Genomic DNA, 20,049 nt, shown 5'->3' with positions numbered 1-20,049 from the left:
CCTAGTAAAGATCCTGTCCCCAGATACGGTCATATTTTGAGGTGCTGGGGCTTAGGACTTGAACATTTGAATTGGGAGATGGGAGAAAGAGACATAACCACAATTCAATAGCAGCTTCTTAAATAGCGGTATCACAAAGATATGATTTGGTCTATCAATGAACTCCAATAAACACTGCTGCTAACAATGGCAGTGTTCAGGAATATTGCTATAGTTGAAGAGATCAATTTATGATCTGTGGTTTTCCCACTACAAGAACCGTGGAAATTTAATCTATCTTGAGAATGGTGGCAGCAACAAGTTTTTTCAAAGCCAATCATTTTTAACTCTTATTGTCAGATATGCATAATTATATTCCTAGAAATTCATCAGGGCTACCTGATAGAAATGTTTCTTTTTTTTTTTTTTTTTTTAAAGATTTTATTTATTTATTTGAGACAGAGAACATGAGAGGGAGGAGGGTCAGAGGGAGAAGCAGACTCCCCGCCGAGCAGGGAGCCCGATGCGGGACTCGATCCCGGGACTCCAGGATCATGACCTGAGCCGAAGGCAGTCGCTTAACCAACTGAGCCACCCAGGCGCCCGATAGAAATGTTTCTGAGAAAACTTAATATCAGAGTGGTTTAAACTGGACTAGAATCTTAGAAACCATCTGGTCTAAATCCTCTAGTTCTCTAAGTTTCTTACAGAAATAGGCCAAGGTCACAAAACCAGTTGTAGCAGACAGGGGTGGGATCCAAGTTATTTGGCTTCCAGTCTAATAATGTTTCCATTACACCATGTTACATTAAAATATAAGCTTTGTCCTTGGGGCGTTTTTCATGATTACTTAACCTAGCTGTTCGGCTACCTTCTTGGTAATTCTGTTTTTATGCCTTTTTTATATACATACACCTTCAAGAATTTTATTTTTAGGAAACAAACTAATGCCTTGGTAGGTTTTTTTCAATTTTGTATTTTATTGCTTTACATTTGATCACATTAGTAATCAAAGTAGTTGTAAGGAAACCTCAAGAGATATTAATTCAAGTTTTAGAACCATATAATTTTGTGCTTTTGATGAATCTGCATCTTGAGGCCACATCCCACTGACAGTTTGTCCAGTAAAAACTTTTTGCTTTGGGTGCCTGGGTGGCTCAGTTGGTTAAGCGACTGCCTTCGGCTCAGGTCATGATCCTGGAGTCCCTGGATCGAGCCCCTCATCGGGCTCCCTGCTCGGCAGGGAGTCTGCTTCTCCCTCTCCCACTCCCCGTTTGTGTTCCCTCTCTTGCTGTGTCTTTCTCTGTCAAATAAATAAATAAAATCTTTAAAAAAAACAAAAAAACTTTTTGCTTTGACCCAGCTTTCAAATAAGTCAATGACACCATAATTTGCTTGGGTAGCTGGTTTATATTTTTAGCTTATTAAAGAACTTCTTCAGAAAAACAACCCTAACTAAAAAGAGATTTTTCTAACTACTTCTGGGTTTTTCCCCCTCAAAAACAAACATTTCCACTGAACTCTTGTGATTGGAAGCACAGTTCAAGTCTGAGAATACATAACTGATAGTGATGTTTATTAGCACTACAATAGAATTCTTGGCAGCAAGAATTCTTGGCAGTATTGGGTCATTTTTTTTTCTTACTTTTTTTATCTTCACCTTGCAATGAGTTATTACTTATGGAATTCCAAATTCCCCTGTACTCCAATATTTGAAAGTGTCTGTGCACTACTCAAAAGCCTCTCCTCCTGCTTGTAAATTTGCCAGTTTTACCATTTTAAATCACCTCTCTTAGATTTCCTGAGTGTGTGTCATCACATACTAGCCAGTTTCTCCATTTCACAGGGCCCACAGCCTGTTGTTAGGTGATTGCTGAGTTGTTAGCAGGTGTAGTATATGTAGGGCTTTTGTTTTTGTTTTTTTTTAATAGACTAACACTATTCCTAATTTTTAAATCTGACTTGGAAAGCATTGTATTACTTAATTTCCGACACTTTACCATTAACCTTACTTTTGCTTGTTTTGTCAGTATTACTACCTTTTGCAAGACGTTTAATATGTTTCCCAAATGACTATGATTCATTTTTAATGGAATTTTAATGCCTAAAAAGCACTATGACTTACACAAATTTGAAAAAGCTAATAAAAATCAAATGGCCACAACCCTCTTGGGAAGCAGATTGGTTTGCCAAAAAATCAATACTCGTTAAGAATTTAAGTGAAAACAAATAGTTAGACCAAACATCCCAATGGAGAAGCCAATTTGATTGGTCAGGTTTACCCTATAATTAACACAGTCTCATTCCTATAAATTAAGATGAAATTTGGGGATATATATTAGTTTGCCTGTAACTTTCAGTTCTGATGACTGAAGATAGAATATCTACAAGAATTTTTGTTCAAGGCATTTAGGTTATGGAATTACATATACTCCTAATATTGGTTTAGCTTTCCATAAATTAATCTTTTAAGACAACATTCAAATCAAAGAGAAAGAAATGTGTACATTTGTGTTGTAAAATACATATTCACAAAGCTAAAAGTTGTCACGTAATTTACATATTTGTATGAAGTTATATGTTCAATTTGTAAGTTTAAAAACTAAAAATTTTAAGACCGTGTTGTTTGAAGCCTACTTCATACTAGCCATTGAAAATAATTTTCTGGATAAAGACTTCCTGTATTAAAGCATCAGTCATCACAACTTCCTTAAGTTCATTCTCCTTAGTAATCTTGGTGTTAAACTGGTAACTACCCAAATCCAAAATAAATCTCATTTGTGAAAAGTAATTTCTTCATTCTAAAAAGAAACAATTTTGGAGGGCAGCTGGCTCAGTCAGTAGAGCATGAGACTCTTGATCTCAGGGTTGTGAGTTCAAGCCTCATGTTGGGTGTAGAGATTACTTAAAATCCTTTAAAAAAATGAAAATAAAAAAATAAATAATTTTCTCACATTGCTACATAGGAATATTATATTATCTACTAATATTATTCCCACATTTTAAGAAGGATGATTATTTAGACAGTTTTTTAAAGGAATTTTTGTTATCAAAACCTTTAAAAGTGTGTTATTTTTGGTCTTAAAAAGGCAAGTGAATATAACCTGAATAGCCTTTTTCTTGCTAAAAATATTGAGCTAAATGACTTATGCCCTGAGAAATTTAATGAAAAGTATGTTTTGAATGAAAACTAAAAGTTTCCTAGTTTTTAACCCCACCCAGGTAGTGTCCACTACCAAAAAAACATAGTTGCCTTTCTTTTTCGAATAACCTGAGAGCAGGAATTGGAATCATACCCATCAAATGTAATTTCTGGTGGGTAATTGTTTTTCTTTATTTAATCCTCTATGTAAAGGCCATTCACCATTCTGCTCTGAATTTGAATTGACTGGAGTTTGAGACTATTTGATTCTCTTTTCCTGCCTACCCTGTTCATTTTATTTAGGGTTACCTCTTCTTTTAATGGCATTACTCATATTTCTAAAACATATTCCTCAAATAAAATCTGTGGTTGATTACCTTCATCTTTGCAACTCTTCTGTACCTCTTTTGAGTCCCCAGAAAGTTTCATAAGATTAAAGTTTTCCCAATTAGGGTGAGAGTAAATTTGTTTTCTTTAATTCTTCTATACTCCAAACTGTTAAAATAACTTACTTCCCTCACTCCATATACCACATCACTGGTTTCTGTACCCTATAAATATTTTATATGTTCCTGTCTAACAGCAGTTGGCCGCGCTGAATTTATAAATTCCGGTGTATCTATCTTGGATTTTAAGAAGCAGATTATCATGGCACAGATCTTAATAAATACTTCTTTACGGCCACAAGATTATGGTTATGTTCCTTATGGCACTGATCAGTGTTCTTTACTGAATAATTAAAATACTGAGGTATAGGAACTAACCTGGAATGACGAAATGTTTGTCTGGGAGGGACCTCAGAAGTCATCTAATCCAGACTCATAAAGTGTACAACATATAAAAATAATTGTATGTGGTACAAGTTTTATTTTCATGGTTATAAATTATATGTTAATCACATCAAATCTGATTCATGGATATTTTTACTTAGGACAAAACTCATTTTTTTAAGAAAAAAGATTGATTTGAAGAAAAATATGAAGTAAATAATACATAGACATGGAAAAAGCTGGGTAGGTGATACATGAAAGACTAAAATTTGAGAATACAAAATTCTGATCTAAGCTTGTTTATAGCTTAGAAAAATGGTTATCTAATATCATTAGTTAAATGCTTTTTTTTTAAGATTTTATTTATTTTAGAGAGAGAGGGAGCGTGTGAGGCAGGAGGAGGAGCAGAGGCAGAGAAGAGGGAGATAATCTCCAGAAGACTCCATGTTGAGTGCAGAGCCTGAGGCAGGGCTCAAACCCATGACCCCGAGACCGTGACCTGAACTAAAACCAAGAATCAGACGCTTAACTGACTGAGCCACCCAGATGCCCCAGTCAAATGCTTTTTAAGCTAGAATAAATGGAACTTCTAATTTCCCCATCACTCTTTAAAAAAATTTCTTTAGATTCTAAAGTTAAAATGTGCCCTATTTTTTTTTCACAGAATGTTATACTAGACACCTGAAGAGAGTAAATGACAGATTAGAGAGTACTGGACCAAAACATGAGTGATTTTTAATCTGTTTGCTAACTATAAATCATATGACTATAACCATGAACAGTGGACATAATGTTACTAAATTTTTCTCAAATAGTCCATGAAGTCTCTTCAATTCCTTAAAAACTTCTATTTCACTACTCTTCAATTTAACAAATAGCTATGGAATATCTATTATCAAGCCATGTGCTCAGTGATATGAGGATAAAAAACTATGGTTCTTGTCCTCAAAGAGATTTACCGTATAATGCAGGAAACTCATCTCTCACATTTCTGAAGTCAATTCAGTTAAATATCAAACTGAGTGACTTTTGCATTTCTAAGTATTTGTTTTATGTACAAGGCTACCAGAACAGGGCGCCTGGGTGGCTCAACTGGTTAAGGCTACCAGAACATTCTTGTATGTGTTGAGGTGTTTTGGCTTTGTTTTGGTTTTCTTTGGGGGTGTGTGGGTGGGTTGAGTTACATATACACATAGTATACTTGTGATTAAATACTTCCAAAATATTATCCAGAATGGCTAAAGTTTATATTCCCATTAGCAAATCGTATTTCCCTACATCCTCACCAAAAATTAGTATCATACCACTTTTTAATTTTCTGTAAATCTGGGGGTCATAAAGTAGTACATTATTATTGTTTCAATTTGCATTATCAGATTACTAACAAGATTGAAAATATATTAATATACTTATGGGATATTTTGGTTTCTTTTTTGTGAACTGCCTCTCCTGGTTGACTTTCGAAAGTTCTTAATAAATTTTAAATATCAGTCCTTTGTTTCCTACATACACCGCAAAAAAAAAACAAAAAACAAAAACAGATTGTTATCTATTACTAATGTCTTTTGTTGAACAGAAATCTTTTTTTTTTTTTTTAAGATTTTATTTATTTATTTGACAGAGAGAGACACAGCAAGAGAGGGAACACAAGCAGGGGGAGTGGAAGAGGGAGAAGCAGGCTTCCCGTGGAGCAGGGAGCCTAATGCAGGGCTCCATGCGGGGCTCCATGCGGGGCTTGATCCCAGGACCCCGGGATCATGACCTGAGCCGAAGGCAGACGCTTAACGACTGAGCCACGCAGGCGCCCCGAACAGAAATCTTTAACGTAGACAGATCCATTACATATTCCCTTTACAAGTTGTGCTTTCTGCATCTTGTTTACAGAATCCTCTTTAACCCCAATGTCATAAAGTTATTTTCCTACATTTTCTCCTAATAATTTTCTGTTTATACCTTGCATGTCCAGGTCTGAGTTTCTTTCTTTGTTGGTATGATTCAAGTTGTTGTTTTGTTGTTGTTGTTGTTTTATTCAAGTGAGCCAATTTCCCTAACTATTTGTTAATTAATGCATCTTCCCTCAGTGTTCATACCAATTTTATCACAGATCAACTGCCCATGGGCATAACTGGCATATAGGTCTGTGTCTGTACTCATTATATTCCTCTGTTCTAGCAACAGTACTCCAGGCTTAAATAGTTACAGTATGCTTAAAATATTAGGGCTTTGCAATGTGTATTAATATCAGGTAGTGTGAATTTATTCCCTCTACTCTTTGAGAGAACTGTACTAGTTATTGGTGGACTTTTTCTTCTTCCATGTAAATTTAGGATTAGTTCCAATTCCATCTGAACTTTGGTGTAATTGCATTAAAATTTTAAATCATTTTAGAGGGAATTAACATCTTTACAACATTAAAATCTTTCCTTTTGTAAATATCATATATTTCTCCATTTACTCAAGTCTCTTTTTAATGTTCTTTTAAATTTTTTCATGAAGGTCATTTGTAGTTTTTGTTAAGTCAATGCCTAGATTCTTTACAGTTTGGGTTTCTTTAACAAGCTTATTTTCTAATGGGTTATTACAGGTACATAAGAAGGCTTCTGGTTTTAAACACTGATTTTGGGGGCGCCTGGGTGGCTCAGTCGTTAGGCGTCTGCCTTTGGCTCAGATCATGATCCCAGGGTCCTGGAATTGAGCCCTGCATCAGGCTCCCTGCTCAGGAGGAAGCCTGCTTCTCCCTCACCCACTCCCCCTGCTTGTGTTCCCCTCTCTCGCTATCTCTCTCTCTGTCAAATAAATAAATAAAATCTTTAAAATATATATATATATAAACATTGATTTTGTATATAGACACCTTTTCAGGTTCTAGTCTTCTTAGTTCTAATAGCCATCTTTGCTCAATTTTTTTTATAGTTTTTGTTTTTGTTTTTGTTTTAAAGATTTTATTTATTCATTTGAGACACAGAGATACAGAGACAGAGAGAGAGCATGAGCAGGGAGAGAGGCAAAGGGAGAGGGAGAAGCAGGCTCCTCGCTGAGCCAGGAGCCTGATGTGGGGCTCGATCCCAGGACCCTGGGATCATGACCTGAGCCGAAGGCAGACACTTAACCGACTGAGCCACCCAGGCACCCCTGCTCAATTTTTAATGTAAATAATTATATAATCTGCTCTGAGTGACATAAACTTAAGGAATTAAATGTCCTTAATAGTTTTTTTTTCTTATCACAGAATTTGGTTGTAATTTCCACTATTATTACTAATTAGCTCCATTATTAATGAGCAGAACTAACAATAGCAGGCATTCCTTTTTTTGTTTTTAGTCTTAGATGTAAACTCCTAAAGTTTCCCCAGTAAGTTTACTTACTGTAGGTTTTGGTAGGTAGTCTTTATTAGGTTTCTTAGTTTTCTAAGAACTTTTATTTTAAATAGGGATTAAACTTAAGCAATGACTTTTTCTGCACCTATTAAGATAAATATGTGGGATTTCTCTTTAGCCTACTAATATAATAAATTACCCTGGTTGATTTTCAGATGTTAAATTATCTTTGTATTTCCAGGAAGACCCTGTTTGGAAAAAAACTTTTTTCTAATACAATGTTGGATTCAGTTAGCTAATATTTCATAGAGAATGTTTGCCTCTACATTCATAAATGTAATTTTTCTTACTTGTACCTCCTCTCCAGTGTGGTATCAAGGTTATTCTACTCTTGTAAGTGAGTTCGGTGTTTCCTCTCTTGTTCTGTTCTCAGCAAAAACCTGTATAAGATAAGATTAATCGCTTTTTAAAGGATTTGGTAAAAAGTCACCTCTAAAATCATCTATGCCTGGCTTTTAAATTGGAAATTGCCATTTCAGTTTTTTGAGTGATTATTAACTTATTCAATTATTCTTAAGATAATTTTGGTATTTGATGGCTTCCCAGAAATTTTACACTTCATTTAAGTTTTCAAATTTATTGGCTTTATGGTATATATCTAGAATTATTTTCCCCTTGATTTGTGTCTTCCTTGTTTTTGACATTCTTGAACAGATTTGGCAGTGGTATGTCAAATTTATAAGTTTTTTGAATAATTACGCTTCAGTTTTTGTTAATCTGTATTTGTTTTAGTCTTTATATTTTAATTCTTTTCTTCTTTATGTTTACTCTGCTGGTTTTTGCCTATGAAGTCTATTCCATTAAAAGAAAAAATGGATTAAATTATTTATTACTTATTATATTAAAATGTCTGTTATGTGATTTGTAACTCGTTTTTACTTTAAAATACAATAATTATATAAACATGTAATTATTACTTACAGAACTAACAAAGGGACACCGTCATGATTTTAAAAATTCAAACAATATGAATAAAGCAAAAGCTCCTTTTGAGATTCCCTATGCTCAAAACTGATTTGAATAGTTAAGGATTTAACATAGCTATTAAGTGGCATAGTCTAGATTTGAACTGAGGTCTTCAGATTTCGAGTTCCACACTTCTACATTAAAAGATTTCTTCTTCAGGGCGCCTGGGTGGCTCAGTTGGTTAAGCGACTGCCTTCGGCTCAGGTCATGATCCTGGAGTCCTGGGATCGAGTCCCACATCAGGCTCCCAGCTCAGCTCCCTCTGACCCTCTCCCCTCTCATGCTGTTTCTCTCTCTCTCATAAATAAATAAATAAAATCTTAAAAAAAAAAAAAGATTTCTGGGGCACCTGGGTGGCTCAGTCGTTAAGTGTCTGCCTTCAGCTCAGGTCATGATCCCGGAGTCCTGGGATCCAGCCCCGCATCGGGCTCCCTGCTCTGCGGGAAGCCTGCTTCTCCCTCTCTCACTCCCCCTGCTTGTGTTCCTTCTCTCACTGTGTCTCTCTCTATCAAATAAATAAAATCTTAAAAAAAAAAAAAGATTTCTTCTTCAATCCGTGTATTTGTTGCATGAACATATGAATAGATCTTAAAGGTGGTGAATGCTTTCAACCTCCACGTGCTGGTTGATGTTTGAAATTCGTCCTTAAAATTTCATTCCTCTTTGCTTAATGCCTTAACAACATTGTAAATTGTAGTGCTTATCAGTCAGAATTGTTACTAGACATGTATATATTTTATTAAGAAATAAAAATAAAAACTATGTTTATATTTTTCTCAATATAGAAATACATGCTTAATATAGAAAATGTGAAAACAGAGAACTACGAAGGTAAAAAAAATCACATGTAATATCATCATCCAGAAATAAAATATATGTGTTGCACGATTTACAAAAATATTTTTATATACTGGTGAATATATCTGTGTCAAGTATTTTTCTAAAACAAACTTTAATGACTACATCATATTCCATACTGTCCACATACCATAATTTATTTAACCCATCTCCTTTGGGGGGACACTTGGATTGTTTACAATTTTTCATGGTTTTAAATAATATTTTACCAAATATTTATTTGTATTTTTAAATATATTTATATTTGGTTATATATTTATAGCTAAGTGTCTGTCCACTTATTTTCCTAGAATTGCTGCGTCAAAAGATCTTCACATTATAAATTTTGAAGATTTTTTTTTTTTTTTGACAGAGCACAAGCAGAGGGAGAGAGAGGGAGAAGCAGGCTCCCTGCTGAGCAAGGAGCCCAATGTGGGACTCGATCCCAGGACCCTGGGATCATGACCCGGGCTGAAGGCAGCCGCTTAACCGACTGAGCCACCCAGGCGTCCCACACATCATAAATTTTGAATAATTTTCCCAAATAGTCCATAACAATGTGATAGACAATTTTATGTGTCAACTTGAGTAGGCTATAATACCCAGTTATTCAATCAAATACTAATCTACGTGTTTCTGGGAAAGTATTAGTGATTAATATTTACAAGCAGTTGACTTTATGTAAAGAAAATTATTTTGGGATGATGTGGGTAGGCTTGACCCAACCAGTTAAAAGGCTTTAAGAGGAGAATAGAGGTTTTCCTAAAAAGGAATGGTGCCTGTGGACTGCAGTATCAGGTCCTGCCCAAGGATTTCCATTCTGCTCCTTTAAGAGCCACTGAATTTGCCTCTTAATAAAAAAAAAAAGAAAGAAGAAAGGAAGGAAGAAGAATTTCCGTTCTGCCCTTATTGACAACTTGCCCCAGAAATTTTGGATTTGCCTAGCCAGCCCTCACAATCACAGAAGACAATTCTTTGTGATAAATTTCTTGCCCTCTGAATCCTGACTGATACACACTGTAACCCTCCCACCGGCCAAGTATCGACCCATTTAATTTTCACAACCTACAAGGTAGGTATTATTAGTACTCCAGTTTTATAGATGAAGTGCCTGAAGCTCACAAAGATGAAGTGACTTCACTTGCAAAACTGCATCTCACTTACTAGCTCTGGAAAGAAACCTCCAGACCAACTGTTAAGCCGGGAATAGACCAGCAGCAGCCCCTCTCCAAGGATGTTAGAAATGCACACTCAGGCCTCATCTCTGACCCAGTGAATTAGAATGTGCAGCTTAACAAGATCACAAGTGATTCTTAAGTATAAAATTTGAAAAACACTCAACAATATATCAATTTCCTAAGTCTCACCTCTAAAGTAATTCAACACACACACACACACACACACACACACACACACACAGCCATACTCCAAGTCCAGGTCTAACAAGATCACAGGTGATTCTTAAGTATAAAATTTGAAAAACACTCAACAATGTATCAATTTCCTAAGTCTCACCTCTAAAGTAATTCAACACACACACACACACACACACACACACACAGCCATACTCCAAGTCCAGGTCTAACAAGATCACAGGTGATTCTTAAGTATAAAATTTGAAAAACACTCAACAATGTATCAATTTCCTAAGTCTCACCTCTAAAGTAATTCAACACACACACACACACACACACACACACACACAGCCATACTCCAAGTCCAGGTCTAACAAGATCACAGGTGATTCTTAAGTATAAAATTTGAAAAACACTCAACAATGTATCAATTTCCTAAGTCTCACCTCTAAAGTAATTCAACACACACACACACACACACACACACAGCCATACTCCAAGTCCAGGTCTAACAAGATCACAGGTGATTCTTAAGTATAAAATTTGAAAAACACTCAACAATGTATCAATTTCCTAAGTCTCACCTCTAAAGTAATTCAACACACACACACACACACACACACACAGCCATACTCCAAGTCCAGGTCTAACAAGATCACAGGTGATTCTTAAGTATAAAATTTGAAAAACACTCAACAATGTATCAATTTCCTAAGTCTCACCTCTAAAGTAATTAATTCAATACACACACACAGAGCCATACTCCAAGCCCAGGAAACCAATCACACAACAGAAGAGAGTACAGGAAGCCAATTACACAACGGAAGAGAGTACTGGAGCAGTCAAGAGGTTTTCCTTTATTGGGGCTGCTGCGGCAAGCAGAAATCCCTTTTGCCTGGCAGCCCAAACCCCACCTCGTCCCAGTTCACCCCACCTCCTTTTTAGATCTCCCTCACTAAAGTGGAAGCTTGCGATGCCTAAACTAGGCAGAGCTTTGGAGACTTTGATGGGAGAAGAGACGGGAGGCCGACACACGGGGAGAACGCAAACCATTCTGGTATCATTCCCTCGCCTCAACAAGCCCAGCCTTCTGCCCTTAAGAAAAATGGCTGCCGGCGTAGCTCCACTTCCGGCCACGGAGCCAAACAAAATCGGGGCGGAGAAGAAACCGGAAGTGACCGCCCTTTTGGCACTCCTCCCACCTCCTCTCCTTTTCCCAGCTTCTCCTGGGAGGATGAGGAGGCCTGGGGGCTGAGGCTGGTCTACGGTTGCCGGGTGACAAGTTGGAGCCGGGACAGTGGGAGTGCTCGCTGCCTCGGCCGTCGGCCCGTTCACTTCGCTCGGGGTGACCTTCGTCGGCCAGGGACAGGGGGCGGGGAGTCGTGCGCCGGAGCTCTGTGACGAGGCGCCGCCGCGGGTCCGCGGGAAAGGAGCTAGCGAGCGGATTTGCGAGCGGGGCCCTCGGCCGGGTCGAGCCCGCGGAGCCCGCGAGGCCGGAGCCCGGGGCCTGGGGAGCCGGGTCTGGGGCTGGCGCTCGCGAGCCGGTTTGAGGTCCGGTCCCTAGCTCTGCGGGCGGGGCTCCAGCGCCCGGTGTGGAAGGCCTTTCCCCAAGGTAGGTGTTCCCAGCCGGTTGAACCGGGTCGTTGCCCTCTCCCCGCTTTTCCCACGCAGCTCCTTCACCAAGTCATTTCCTGACCCTCTGGAAGGCTCGGCCTTTTTTTTGTGGCCGCTCTGCTCCATTTCACACGCATACATACCGGCAGTAGACTGGCGCGTAATCGTTTTTGTTTGGTGTCTTTTTCATGAGAAGTTGCCAGAAAAGGAGATTTGTTATAACTTACATTCTTTGAAGTTCTTGGTGCTTTGGCTGGAAGCGTTCATGCTCGCTTTAAGCCTTGCCTGCTTGTTTGTTGTGATGAGAACTAGTTTTTTTTAAACGTCGGAATTACATTATGATTCTGGAATTTTGTTTCCTCACTCTGGGTATCCACCTCCACCCGCCAGAGCTCCAGGTTGAGAAACTTGTTTGCGAACTTGCTTTATCTCACTAACCCTGTTACAGTTTTCCACTATTAGTTTCATCTTCACCAAAAGGAAATAGGTAGAAATTGCAACCAAGATTTTGGCCAGTAGAGTTAGTTATTTTAATGGGCTGTCACTGAAAAGTAGTCTAAAACATTTCTCAAAAAATTATCCAAAAGTATTTTGACAGTTTATTTCCCTGGGGAGTTAATGTGGTAGGATGGTGTCATTAATTTGCATGTCTTTATCATATAGTTTAACTTGTGTTTTTCTTTTTTCTTTTAAAGATTTATTTATTTTAGAGAGAGACACAGGGAGAGAGTGGGAGGGGGGAAAAGGCCGGGAGAGAATCTTAAGCAGAAAGCAGACCCCCCCCCCCCCAGCATGGAGGTTGACGTGGGGCTGGATCTCAGGACCCTGAGATCACAACCTGAGCGGAAACCAAGAGTCGGATGCCCACCCAGGCACCCCTAATTTGTACTTTTCTAACTTTTAATTTTCTTCCCCCAGTAACATAATGGCAGAAACTGCTTCTCCACTGAAGCACTTTGTGCTGGCCAAGAGGGCAATTACTGCAATCTTTGACCAGTTACTGGAGTTTGTTACTGAAGGATCCCATTTTGTTGAAGGTTAGTTTCTCTAAGTTTTGAAAAGAATATGGTTGAAAGTATATGCAGGTACTTTATCCTTTCACCCTTAGTTACTGAACACCTATACGAGGCATTGCTCTATATTCTTGGAGAGATGCCCTAACAAATAAAATCCTTTTCTGCCCTCCGAAGGAAGAAGATTAAGTGGTATTGATAACCTAAGATATAAGTGGTTGTATGTATGATACCACTAGGCTCTTTATTATATTAATAATGCATTTAATCCTCAAATCAATGCTGGGACAGATTTTAATTGCAATTACATTTTATTATTTTTTAAAGATTTTATTTATTTATTTGTCAGAGAGGGAGAGAGGGCACAAGCAGGGGGAACAGCAGGCAGAGGGAGAAGCAGGCTCCCCGCTGAGCAGGGAGCCCAATGTGGGACTCTGTCCCGGGACCCTGGGATCATGACCTGAGCCACGGGCAGACGTTTAACTGAGCCACCCAGGCGTCCCTAATTGCAATTATTTTAAAAATGAAGAAACCAAGGCACAGAAAATTTAAACAACTTGCCCAAGATCACCTAGCTAGTAAATGCCCAGACTAAAAATCAGGCAGCGCACATTTAAGCCATTATACTTATCTCTTCCCCAAGTCGGCTGTCAGCCTAGATCTCAGACCTATCTTCTCAGATGAGGCTGGAATGTGGTGGGGGAAAGGGACAAAAAAGTTTTCTTAAAGTGAGTGTAACTGTTCAAACAAGGTTGGTGAGGGATGTCTTACTGGGGAATACTGCTTTGGAGGTAACTGTTGAAATCTTTTCTGGTTCTTAAGATTACATGACTGTCAAGGGTACAATGAAAAGCGAGGGATTCTATATACTTCAGTGACATTGGGGAAACATTTGGTAGGTTGGTAGAGTCAAACTTTTTGAGGATAGCCCCTGTAATTTTTAATCATTTTGATATTTTGGGGGCCGGATTCTTATGACCTGTTGCAACAAGGCATTCACCTTTTATCAAATATTCAGATACTGTGGCATTTTTACTTTTCAAAATGGCCATGTTAATGTAGAGCAGAGCCAAATATGCGAAATGTGTGCATATCTTAGATATTCCCTTGTATAATTAACCCAATATTCATTTTTGTCACTTTTTCTAACACCATTTCAATTTTGTAGCAACATACAGGAATCCAGAACTTGATCAAATAGCTACTGAGGATGATCTGATAGAAATACAGGGTTACAGAAACAAGCTTTCCATCATTGGTGAGGTGCTGTCTCGGAGACATATGAAAGTGGCATTTTTTGGCAGGTAATCCTTTATTGTTTCTCTCAAGGGTAGTTTCCAGAAATCAGCTTTTCTAAGTCATATCTCCAACTTTGTTTCTGATATTTCAGCAAGTGGTATTCCTACCCCTTTGCGCCACAAAGAGTTTCTCCCTTTGCTAAATGTTAAAGCTATTAGCATGAGAAAGCATTTGTTCATTTTAGCTCTTGGTATAAAATGAAACTTTCTAAAGGTCAGTTGTATTTTTACTTTTTAAGGATGCTGATGTCTAAAAATTAGCTTCTTAGCCAGTCCAAAGAATAGAAATACAGATAAATGATATGCATAACTTGTGACTTTATAAAGTTTCTCTTAATAATCATGTGTGTCTTCCAAAAGGATTCTCAGCCTCACGATTCCCAGAGGGAGAATAGGAAACGCCATTTGTTAACATAACTATCTGGAGTGATAGAGCGACCTCTGACACAGCTCATGTTCATTTAAGAATCATTTGTTAACTTCCTGTGTACTGTGCACTCTGTTAGGCACTAGGGATTCGAAGACAGATGAGTAGGCCCGTATCATGTGCTGAGTATCAACAGAAACATTTACTCACTAAACTAACTTTTAAGCCCATCTTAGGGCTTTTTTAGTACTTGTGATTTCCTATACTTAGAATTCCCTTTGCCTTGTTTTATCTATGTCTGGCTCTTTCTCACTCTTCAGATCTCATCCTAAATGTTACAACATCAGAAACCTTCCCTGACCGTTGTATCTAAAGTATTCCTTCTCATTTATTCTCTTCTAAAGTGCCCTGTTTATGCCCTTTAAACCTTTTCCACAAAGCTGTGCTGGGTTTTTGTGTATTTTTGTTTGTTTGTTTGTTTGTTTTTGTCTGCTTCTCCTGCTTGACCTTACTCTCAGGGCCTTACAGAGTGTAGTATGAGGTAGGTCCATAAATAGGCCCTAACTCAGATTAGGGTGGAGTGGGAATGAGAAGGAAGAGGGCTCCTGGTGAGGTGATGACTCCATTGTCCTATTTGAGAAGGAGAAATAGGTAATAGCTTTGGATATGAAAAAGATCCAGCCCAGATTTAAGGAGATGGGGACTTTAGACCACAGCTTGTGATGGGAAGAATTTGGGGTTGTGATTTCAAATTGTCACAAGAAGCAAGAAAGATAAAAAAGGCAAGGGTAGCTATATGGGAAAGGTGGGATTTGTGTTCCTCTATTTTTCTGATATGTACATTCCTAATATCTGTGTAGATCAGGTTGGCAACTTTTTTGTAAAAAATGCAATCTGATGAAATTTCTACAAAGTTTGAATTCTAAAAAGGTTGGCCTTCAACCCAATGAAAGAATAAAGTTTTTACTGTTATGTTTTATTTTCATGATTTTATATATTCTTCAGGACAAGCAGTGGGAAGAGTTCTGTTATCAATGCAATGTTGTGGGATAAAGTCCTCCCTAGTGGGATTGGCCATACAACCAATTGCTTCCTGAGTGTTGAAGGAACTGATGGAGATAAAGCCTATCTTATGACAGAAGGATCAGATGAAAAAAAGAGTGTGAAGGTATAATATTTGACTATTAGCAACCACATGTACCTGAAATAATGTCCTTGTTCTTTTTTAAAAAAAAATTGTAAGATGTCTACATTGCTGGAGATAGAAGAACCATTAATGTTTCTATTTGTAGCTTTAAAGCCATCACTAATATTTTGAATTCTCTAAAATGTTTTTGCTTCAGAGCTAAATCATTAGAAGAATGTATCTTAAAGCATACCTTATTAGAAAAATAAAACTTGTCCTTAAAGTAAATTAGAGTTAAGAGTTTATTACATTTTAAAATAATGTTCCCAGTGAAAATAACATTATTGAGTTGTATTGTTGCTATTTAATCTCAAATCTAATTTCATCTTTTGAAAGAAAACTTTGTTTAAAAATTTGGCTCTGGAATGTTTTTGATGCATGTCTGTGCCTTTTGAAACTATTTTATCTTTGGAACGTTTATGAGCACATTCATGAATAAATGTAACAGTTTTATCAGAAAGGGCCAATGGCAATTCCCTACCTTCCATAAATTTCTTAAGGAACCCAGTGCCACTAGGTTCCTTTAGCCAAAAGAAGGGAAAAAAGTGTTTCTCAGTATTATCACTTTCTCTTAAGTCTTCCCCGCCCCCCCCCCCCCCCCCAGTTTCTCTTAAGTCTTAAGATCTCTCCCACAAATGCAGTAGTTCAGTGTTTAAAATCCATGCCATTTTAGTTTTTGCAAAACTGAGTTGAATTCACTGGTCTAGTTAATTGTTCTGTGAGTTTGCTGTTTGATTTAACTCCGGTAACTCAATTTGTGTAATACCCTTCAGATTACGAGGAATAAAGGAGGTGATGCTTAAGAAAATATTTTCAAAGTTTTAACCCATACAAATGACGGAATCACTTATTTCTTAATCAGGATTTTTACCAAATCAGAATTCAAACTGGCCTTAGATCCTTAAAGTAAAATGTATATGATATTTTAAAGTAATCGTCTCCTTTTTCTTGGTCTGTGCCCTCTACTTCCAATCCACTTCCTTCATGCTCTTTTGCTCCTCTCCCCAACTCCAAAATTTCAATTTGTTTACCTCAAGTTGTGGCCTGCTTTAAGGTACAGACTTTGAGTCTTGTACTGTAGTAGTTTACTTAGTAAAAGAAATGGAATATTAACAGCTAATAAGCTTACTAAGTACCAGGTAGTATTCTAAGTACCTACAGTAACTCAAACCTCACCACAACTCTGTCAAATAGGTGCTTTTATTTTTTATTTATTTTTTGTTTTTGTTTTTAAAGATTTTTAATTTATTTTTTGACAGAGAAAGAGACAGCGAGAGGGAACACAGGAAGGGGGAGTAGGAGAGGGGGAAGCAGGCTTCCTGTGGAGCAGGTACCTGATGCGGGGCTCCATCCCAGGACCCTGGGATCATGACCTGAGCCGAAGGCAGATGCTTAACAACTGAGCCACCCAGGGATAGGTGCTTTTATTATCTTAATTTTATAGACCAGGCATCAAGATTTTAGTACAAGTTTATAATTCTATCAAAAAGTTTATGAAAGCAAGCAAAAATAAAACCTAGCTAACATTGTCACTATGGAGATTCACCTCAACCCTGATCAGGACTATTGTGCCAATTTGAAAATAGATGTTTCCCTTTAAAAATGGATACCCCTACAGTTCATTTGTATGTGTGCTGGTGTCCTTTCCTTGAATATTAATTTTATATTAAGCCCTTTGTATCTATTGTATATTTAACACATACATGAACGGTATTAAAGTAACACATTAATAAATTAGCATATGTCAGAAATCATCTTGAGAAACAGAAATATTTTAGTGAATTCAAATGGAAAGAGAAGGCATAGTCATTGATGTCAAGCAGGCTTATGTAAGTAAATAACTGCCTACTGAGAAAAATCCTTTATTAAAAGGATATGTCTTGAGCTTCTCTTGTATTGTTTTAGTCTTATTATTCTGGTGTTTTTAAACTATCTTAATAATGTTTCTTCTATTTTCACCCCTTACTACTGAGTAGTACATTTTAGAAGAGACAGAAAATACAAATGGGCAAAAAGAAACTCCAAAACTCACATGCTTCCTAAAGCCAGTGGAAACTTCCCTGTGGTATAGAGATAAATGTGTTTGTATTTTGTAAACAAAATGGTTTCATGTGTGCTATTTTGACTTGCCTTTTTTCTCTTAATATACTGTAAATTTGTTTTCATACATATAATATCAATTTCAGGTGTTACATAGGATTCCATTGCCAGAATTCACTTATTGGGCATTTATAGAGTGTTACCAGCTCTGCTTATTTTTGCAGAGTGGATGAGTAAACTGTTTTAAGGACATCTCCTCCCCCCCCCCCCCCCCCCGCCCCCGCCCCCCTTGGTAATTCTAAAACTCAGTTTCTCAAGATTGCTGAGATGGTTTTATTTCAGATTATTTAAAGTTCTGTTTTTTGTATATGTTTTGCAAAAATAAATATACCAAATCATAGTGTTTTTAATTTTTATTGAGTTTTATTACAAGCAGAGTTTTGTTTTTTCTTTCCCTTCCACTTTAGACAGTTAATCAGCTGGCCCATGCCCTTCATATGGACAAAGACTTGAAAGCTGGCTGTCTTGTACATGTATTTTGGCCAAAGGCAAAATGTGCCCTCTTGAGAGATGACCTGGTTTTAGTGGACAGGTAAAATTACATATGAATTGCATTTTCTCCTTGTAAAAGTTTATTCAATAGAATAGTATTGCTTGCACTGTGAATTGTGTAAGACTGATGAATAACAAACCTGTATCCCTGAAACAAATAATAACATTATATGTTAAAAAAATTTAAAAAATAGTATTGCTTGCTTTAGCATATAATACATAAAAATTTAAATGTTTAGTTGATGCTTTGTTCTCATTTGTTAGATTGTTAAGGAGCAGATAAGGTGTTGGTTTATGTTTTTTACTGGTTACATAAAGTGCCAGTTTCTTAGTCTAATTCTATTAGGAGAAATTTCAAGGATAGTGAAACTTTTTTTCCCCTCTAGATTGTAGTTTGGGTAAGTAGCTGGGCCTTAGAGATTATCTAATTCTAGATAACGAGGTAGGTAACTCTGATTAGGTAAATTTTCTTAACTAGTAATACATTTTTTTTTTTTTTTAAGAATTGAAAGAACACACTTATGCAGTGGGGGAGGGGGGCGGCAGAGGGAGAGAATCTCAAGCAGACTTGGCACTGAGTTTGGAGTCTGATACAGGGCTTGGTCTCCCCACCCTGAGATCACAACCTGAACTGAAACGAAGAGTCCAGCGCTTAACTGACTGAGCCACCCAGGCACCCTAGTAATAAATTTATGCTGAGACCTGTTTCCCAAAATAACTTACTGGACAGTTTACATAGCTTTTCATTGTTCAAGAATTAATTGAATACTTCTGGAATTTTGTTTTGACTCTTCTGATGAGTCTTCATTTATTATGTGTTCTTTTACTACATTGGTGCTAAGTAAAATGATAATGTACATCTGCTAAGCAATGTCCTTAACTAAAAAAGGTAGTTAAATGATTTTTCAAAATTTTGGTATGCTCTTTTGTTTTCTTGGTTAAAATTTCAATGTTGTATGGAAACCGTTTTGGTTTTGGTGATGGGCTTTTAATTTTGCTTTATTTCATGGCCAGACTATGTCCATGACCGCAGCCTCTCATCTTGCCACATTGTCACAGGATACATCAAGCCAGTGTGTAGATAGTTGCACTATAATTTTTATAGTATAGATAGTATATTAAACTTAGGTCTTAGCAGAGGGTGTTTTATTATTTATGCTCATGAGCACTTAAATATTTTCTGAGCTGTACTGGACACAGCTGCTTGCACCTTTGATTTTGGTTATATATTAGCCTGTTTGGTTTTGGTTTTTTAATTTTTTTTATTTTTATTTTATTTTTTATTTTTTTTTTAAAGATTTTATTTATTCATTTATTTGAGAGAGTGAGAGAGAGAGAGAGCACATGAGAGGGGGGAAGGTCAGAGGGAGAAGCAGACTCCCCGCCGAGCAGGGAGCCCGATGCGGGACTCGATCCCGGGACTCCAGGATCATGACCTGAGCCGAAGGCAGTCGCTCAACCAACTGAGCCACCCAGGCGCCCCGGTTTTGGTTTTTTTAGTACTTTTCATCCATCCAAAGCATAAGGATTTAAAAGATTAAAATATTGACCAT

At 37.3% G+C, this 20,049-nt stretch overlaps 1 protein-coding gene across 3 annotated transcripts in view; it reads left to right on the top strand.

The window, feature by feature from the left end:
• Positions 1-11,629: 11,629 nt before the first annotated feature.
• Positions 11,630-20,049, top strand: part of MFN1 (mitofusin 1) — a 31,716-nt gene continuing 23,296 nt past the window's right edge. Inside the window, exons 1-5 of one of the 3 annotated variants that reach the window (XM_064585021.1) lie at positions 11,630-12,038; positions 12,959-13,077; positions 14,222-14,357; positions 15,724-15,886; positions 18,412-18,536. In XM_064585021.1, the coding sequence (XP_064441091.1) occupies positions 12,966-13,077; positions 14,222-14,357; positions 15,724-15,886; positions 18,412-18,536 (536 nt within the window). In that variant the 5' untranslated portion in view covers positions 11,630-12,038; positions 12,959-12,965. The remainder of the gene's footprint in view (positions 12,039-12,958; positions 13,078-14,221; positions 14,358-15,723; positions 15,887-18,411; positions 18,537-20,049) is intronic. The other 2 variants (XR_010409532.1, XM_045903340.3) reach the window with 2 other exon arrangements.

This window comes from Mirounga angustirostris, unplaced genomic scaffold (assembly GCF_029215605.1).
Source record: "Mirounga angustirostris isolate CCGP_5_RB_7025 unplaced genomic scaffold, mMirAng1.0.hap1 SCAF_1, whole genome shotgun sequence".
In the NCBI taxonomy this organism is placed as follows: domain Eukaryota; kingdom Metazoa; phylum Chordata; class Mammalia; order Carnivora; family Phocidae; genus Mirounga; species Mirounga angustirostris.
The sequence above is the reverse complement of the archived record's forward strand: the minus strand, read 5'-3'. Positions and strand labels throughout refer to the sequence as shown.